We start from the raw sequence: 6721 nt of genomic DNA, 5'->3' as shown, positions 1-6721 counted from the left end.
ATTAAATAACCTGCAACGGTTTTATTATTTAAAAAAAAAAATCAATAATAATTATTAATATTAACACGCTGCTTATATAAAACCGGTACGAAACTCTCCCTCCGGCTCCGAAGGTCTTGCCTTGGGGCCCGTGGGCGCCTCCTGTGTCGCTAGCCTTTTAAATTACGGTTTAATTAAATTATTAACCTTTGGCATCGGTCTTGCGACTGGTGCAGGGATTGGATTGGGGGGGGAGACCACCCCAGGGTACAACTGGGATTGTAGCGGGGGAGGAAGGTTCCCTCTGGCTCTACAGAGGTTTTAAATATTGACGCCCCCCCCCCCCAATCCAGGGAGAAATTCCAGGGCGATCTGCCCAGGGTGAGTGGAATTGAGAGATGTGGCACAGTAAGGACCCAAGCAGACGATCTGCTTTGTACCTGATTTTTTTTCCCTTCTCTGCTAAAAGTGGGAAGGAGATCACAGAGCTCCTACCCCCCCTAGGTGCTTGTCTAGGGTGGCACTTCCTAGGGGCAGTGCTGCTGGTGTTGCAGGGCAACTCTGAATGGCTTTCTTGGGAACCACTGAGAGGGGCGCCGCAAGATGTCTCTGGCCGCCATGTGGGCTATGACAGCAGGGACTCGGTGGAGCACGTGCATTTGGGGGACTGCGCATGGTTTAGCTTTGGGTGCCAGCACGCCTGTGTCTCTAGCCACTAGTGGCTCATTTTCCCTCTCTGAGATGTGACAACTGAAGTTTGCCCCCTCCGCCCCATTGCTCCAACCACTGCACCTCACTCCCTTTTGGCAAGTGCGACTTATAAGTGGCTGTGTTTGTAGCGGTTGTACCTGTTCGCCGCCCTTGTTTTGTAGGTGGCGAAAACATAAGAACATAAGAACAGCCCCACTGGATCAGGCCAGAGGCCCATCTAGTCCAGATTCCTGTCTCTCACAGCGGCCCACCCAATGCCCCAGGGAGCACACCAGATAACAAGAGACCTGCAAGGCTTCCTGGGAATTGTAGTTAAGAACATAAGAAGAGCCCCACTGGATCAGGCCATAGGCCCACCTAGTCCAGCTTCCTGTATCTCACAGCGGCCCACCAAATGCCCCAAGGTGCACACCTGATAACAAGAGACCTGCAAGGCTTCCTGGGAATTGTAGTTAAGAACATAAGAAGAGCCCCACTGGATCAGGCCATAGGCCCACCTAGTCCAGCTTCCTGTATCTCACAGCGCCCACCAAATGCCCCAGGGAGCACACCAGATAACAAGAGACCTGCAAGGCTTCCTGGGAATTGTAGTTAAGAACATAAGAACAGCCCCACTGGATCAGGCCCTAGGCCCATCTAGTCCAGCTTCCTGTATCTCACAGCGGCCCACCAAATGCCCCAAGGTGCACACCTGATAACAAGAGACCTGCAAGGCTTCCTGGGAATTGTAGTTAAGAACATAAGAAGAGCCCCACTGGATCAGGCCATAGGCCCACCTAGTCCAGCTTCCTGTATCTCACAGCGCCCACCAAATGCCCCAGGGAGCACACCAGATAACAAGAAGACCTGCAAGGCATTCTGGGAATTGTAATTAAGAACATAAGAAGAGCCCCACTGGATCAGGCCATAGGCCCATCTAGTCCAGCTTCCTGTGTCTCACAGCGGCCCACCAAATGCCCCAGGGAATTTGGAAACGTTTTTGCTCCCTTAGCCCATCTCATGAGCAGGTGGCACGCGTCCCCTTGCGCCACCGCGCAGAGAGCCTGCCTTCTGGCCTGTAATGTCGGGGGCGAGGACTTGCCTTGCAGCTTCTGCTCTTGGGAACCACCCCAAATGTGACAGTCTCTGGGCCGAGAGGGCCATGTGGTGGCGTGGCCTCTCTCCGCGTTTTTGGCACCGGGAGCCTGTGCGGACCGCCGAGGCTAGGATGTGCCATGAGACGGCTTAGCCTGTTTCCCTGCTTGGCACTGGGCAGGGAGAGCTGGAGGCCGGTCTGTGGAGGGAGCGGGCCTCACCCTTTCAGGAACCGATTACCCTGGAGCCAAGGCCTGTAATTTCCCTGGTGCCACAAATGAACCCGCACGTGCCCAAAATGGAGAGAGGCTTGGCCATTCTGCCAGAAGCTAGAGGGGCCAAGGGCAGAGTGCCTTGCGGAGGGGCAGAGAGGAGGGGGGCGGTGGATGTGGTGGGGCTGAGGTAGACACCGCCTCCGTGGGGCGTGAACTTGCCACGTTTCGGGGAGAGCCGAGTGTTGCCGCCTGTTTTCTTAGGGGAAAGGGGGGAGAAGGGAGACCTCCCCTTCCCCCCCAAAACCACTACCCTACATATCCCGAGCAGCAAATAAATAAACCCCTTAATAAATATAGTAGTATCGGAGCAGTCCGAAATCTGTTGGAGGCCAGGGGGTAGACACAACGGCCTGCAAAACCTGGCCTTCCGTAAGGCCTCGGCTAGCCCAAATGGACCAGCGTCAAAATCGGGGGCCGTGCTTTTCAGTCTGTCCATACAGCCGTTGCCAGTGCTCCCAGTGTCCGCTGCTGGTCTTCCTCCAGCCTGGAAATGGGTACTTTGTCTCCCCCCCCTTTCGCTCCCCAGATTCCTTTTCCAGAGTCTGCTTTATCTCACCCCATTGCATCCCCCAGGGAGGAAATGGGTGAGCCTGACGGAGCGGCCTCGAAGCAGGCCGACGGTGCGGCCTCGAGGCCGGCAACTTTAGCCTCTTTTCAGTGTGCCGTTTGATGGGCCTCTGCCTGCTCTCGCTTGGCCGGTTGTGTCCCTGCATCGCCAAGCATCCTGGCAGAGCCACGTGGGCCAGAAGGTGTGCGTGAGAAGCGGCGGAAGGTTCCGGAAGAGCCCTGAGGTGCTGGCAGCTGCCAAGTTCTTTCAGCAGTTCAGTTTGGTCTTGTGGAAGGACAATAAGATGACGTGGCTCTGGGCCCTCGTCTCTCCAGGTACCCCTTTTGGTTTTGGAGGGGCAAGAGCGGCCCACGAGGACCCGTCCAGGATCGTCCAGTCGGTCTTATTTGCGGCCTCGCCGGTTCCTCAAGATCTCCAGGATGCGGGCCTTCTGCTTCAGCCACTGGGGCGACGGCTTCTTAGCGTGCGTGGGGACGAAGAAGGTGTACTTGAGGCGCGGGGTCTTCTCGTCGCTCACCACCAAGGCTTGCAAGGTCAGCGGCTCCAGGAGAGGCCCACGCCCCGCGATCACCTCCACGGGATTGGTGGCCCCGTTGTAACGCAGGACCACCCCGCTCTGCAGCTGGACGTCCTGTTTGGAGGGCGTCAGGAAGTAATTGCCGTTGAGGGCGTACGAGCCGTCCCGCCGGCGCAGGGCCAAGTAGATGTTGTCGCTAGCGGACGAGGAGCCACTGGTCTGCCGGATCAAGATGTGGGTGGCCCCCTCGGGGATGGTGACCACGTCGTTGTATCCGTACCTGGTGGAATGACAACGCATGTCAGGGGTCAGCTGAGCAACTCTTGTAGAGGACTAGAAACGAGGGGCGAGGGACCCATCAGATTATTCCCCATGGTTGGAGAAAAGTGAGGTTTGGGGTTGAATGGGATTAGTGGGGCTTAGGGCAGCCTCTCAGACAACCCCTTGCAGCCTGGCACCTTAGGCCGTGCCCCCCGGCCACTCTATTTGTATGCTACCAGAGTCACCCACAGCTGTAGCCCCCCTAAACTTCAACCATGGTTCTCCTCTAACTTCCAAAACAAATTAGAGCTGGTTTTCGCCATAGGGACCCCCCAAGGGCTAGAGAGCGGCACACTGTGGAGAATGAGAGGACAATGGTGGCTTTCCAGCTGGACCAGGCCTGCAGGCTACATGTTGACCTGGTCACTTTCTGTCTCTAAGGATCAACGTTCATTGAGCGTCTGGACAAGCTGGTACGAAAAAACGGGCCCTTGCAATGAGTCAAACTGGAAGGAGAGGGCTGAATTCTGGGCATCTGCGTTAGAGCATCTGAACTCTGGGTCGTTATAGGAATCCTGAAGAATCCTGCAAGCCAGGAATACGTGGCGTGAAATGTGCCACGGAGCCACCTGTTTTAATCTGGGCACCTAAACGGGATTCAATTGCACTGGTGAATCCTATAACCCAAAGCCTGAGAATGCTGCAAGCCCGGCTCATCGGCGAGGCCGACTGAGAAAGCTGCTTCAGGAGGTAGATTGGCATGTCTCTCCTACTCCTTCTGCCCATCTCTGCCCACCCCTCTCCCTTTTTCCCCTACTCCCTGGATTGAAAAGAGGAGGAAGGGGATAATTATCTCCATGTCACAAACGGGAGGGGGAGACTTTGCGAGGTTCCCTGAGCTAAAGCTCCACTTCCTTGAGTTCAAGATTCAAACCAGGGGCGTTGCTGACTAGTAGCTTTAGCCTTGTGGCCATCCTGCCCCACTGGCAGTTAAGGCGCACTGTGCGCCCTGGTCGTTGCGTGACGTATCTGAGGGCAAGCCCATGCGCGTGACCACAGCGAAGGGTTATTTCAGCAGGATGTTTACCCCGGGATTGTATTTTTGTGCTTGGGTGGCTAGCAATTTGTATCATGGCTGGCTAAGCGAGGGCTAAGTCTGTGCAGAGAGAAATTGACTGGACCGCCCCAATGGTCCAGTCAATTGTTTCCAAGAAGTGGAGAGGAGCGTGGTGGGCTAGAGTGTCTCCGACTTGCTTCTCCACACTTCCTTTCTGACTCTAGAGAGGAGGAGGAAGAGTGATGGACGCAGCCAGGTGATGTGTGAGGAGGGGGCAGCATTTGGCATCCTAGGAGATTTCAGGCAGGCCCTGCTTGCCCTTCCTACTCCCGGCATTTGACGCCACACGCCAAGCCCCTGGGAAGCATCACTTACTGTGGCTTGGTGAAGGAGCCGTAGATCTTGGTGCAGCGAGAGTTGTCCCCTCCACACACCATGCATTTATCAAACTTCTTCTTGGAGCCAATGATGCGGTCACAGCCAGCGTGGACGCACCGCCCCTGGACGCAGACCGAGGTGGATTCGGGGGAGCAGGGTGTGCCGTCGGCCACCTGGAACCAAGCAGGAGTCACTCATTGTTCAGTTGCCCCAGGGGCTTGTGGGGAAATCCCTCCCTCTCCCAGGGCTCAGTTCTGACCTCCAGCTGTCCTCTGAGCTTTGTTTGCCAGCCCCACAGACTCATTCACAGCCCTGATTTTTGGTGGGGGTGGTGGAATATCATGCTTATTCCAGAAAGCCGTCTCAGGGCTCCCGGCAGACAGGAAACGGTACAGGAGAGAGCCACAATGATTACTGGGATGGGGCACCTTCCTTATGAGGATAGGCTACAGCGTTTGGGGTCTGGGAAAAAGTTGCCTGTGGGGAACGTGATGGAGGTGTACAAAATTATGTGGGGGGCCTAGTGGATAGAGGGACGTTCTTTGCCCTCTCGCACAACACCAAAACCAGGGGATGTCCACTGAAATTGAGTGGCGAGAAAGTTAGGGCAGGCAAAATATTTCCTTGCCCAGCATGTGATTAACCTGTGGAACTCCTCACTGCAGGATGCGTTGACGGTGCTCGGCCTGGATGCCTTGCAAAGGGAATTGGACAGATTGATGGAGGAGAAGTCCATCACAGGTTGCAAGCCATGATGGACATAGACAACCTCCTGGCTCAAGAAGTAGGCTCTATCTGAATGTCGGAGTACAGGAGGCAGGTCTCTTGTTGTCTTGTGGGCTACCGCTAAATGCCAGGTGTAAGGGAGTGGCTCCCAGGGGCATTTGGTGGGCTGCTGTGAGATACAGGAAGCTGGACAAGATGGGCCTATGGCCTGATCCAGTGGGGCTGTTCTTATGTTCTTAACTACAATTCCCAGGAAGCCTTGCAGGTCTTCTTGTTATCTGGTGTGCTCCCTGGGGCATTTGGTGGGCTGCTGTGAGATACAGGAAGCTGGACTGGATGGGCCTATGGCCAGATCCAGTGGGCCTGTTCTTATGTTCTTAGATGTCTTGTTGCATTGAATGCTCCATCTGGTGGGCCACTGTGAGATACAGGCAGCTGGACGAGATGGGCCTTTGGCCTGATGTTCTCATATAGGAGACCCAGCCAACTGTGATATAACACTCACCCTCGGTTCCAGGACATAATAGTAGCCCAAGGCGTGAGACTGGCAGGTCAGCTTGCACTGGTCATGCTCAGAAACACCGCTATAGCGGGGCACCCAATCCATGGGCGCAGGGTAGTTCTTGAACATGTCCTTCCGGTGGTTGTAAGCAGCGCATTGTTCTTCCCGGTAAGTCAAGGCTGGAAGCACATACAAGGTCATATTTAATAAGTGCTATAACTAACCCTGGGAAGGTGGATAAGGAGCAATGGACGTCCCTCCCCCCCACGCAGCATGGATGGGAGGGGGGGGGTTCAAAATGGGCAGCACATATGAAAATAATGGGATTCTTTTTTCAGTGTTCAATGAGATCTGTTACCCTGCACATGCCTGATCTCGTCTGATCTTGGAAGCTAAGCAGGGTCAGGCCTGGTTAGTACTTGGATGGGAGACCGCCTGGGAATATCAGGTGCTGTAGACTTATACCATAGTCTTTCGAGACTGAAGGTTGCCAACCAATGAGATCTTCAAAATGGTGCACCCATAAGGAGATGTCACACTTTCCATCCTATCCCTTCTCTTCAATCTGCCTGTAGAATTGTTGAGATGGGAGGGACCCCAGAGATCATCCAATCCATCCCGCTGCCAGCACAGTTTGCCCACAACGACCATGTAGATGGTGACCCAGCCTCTG

General features: G+C 54.9%; 1 protein-coding gene and 1 pseudogene across 1 annotated transcript in view; one reads left to right on the top strand and one right to left on the bottom strand.

Annotated features, from left to right (window-relative positions):
- The window catches only part of LOC136635253 (A disintegrin and metalloproteinase with thrombospondin motifs 4-like), a 9305-nt gene continuing 2584 nt past the window's right edge, over window positions 1–6721 (bottom strand). The window contains exons 3-5 of the mRNA XM_066610405.1: window positions 6052–6227; window positions 4818–4993; window positions 1–3404 (exon numbers count right to left, since the gene is read on the bottom strand). Of these exons, the coding sequence (XP_066466502.1) occupies window positions 2990–3404; window positions 4818–4993; window positions 6052–6227 (767 nt within the window). The 3' untranslated portion in view covers window positions 1–2989. The remainder of the gene's footprint in view (window positions 3405–4817; window positions 4994–6051; window positions 6228–6721) is intronic.
- LOC136635318 (5S ribosomal RNA) lies at window positions 6389–6508 on the top strand (annotated as a pseudogene).

This window comes from Tiliqua scincoides, chromosome 15, assembly GCF_035046505.1.
Source record: "Tiliqua scincoides isolate rTilSci1 chromosome 15, rTilSci1.hap2, whole genome shotgun sequence".
In the NCBI taxonomy this organism is placed as follows: Eukaryota; Metazoa; Chordata; class Lepidosauria; order Squamata; family Scincidae; genus Tiliqua; species Tiliqua scincoides.
Note: the sequence above shows the minus strand (reverse complement) of the source record. Positions and strands in the feature narration are given on the sequence as shown.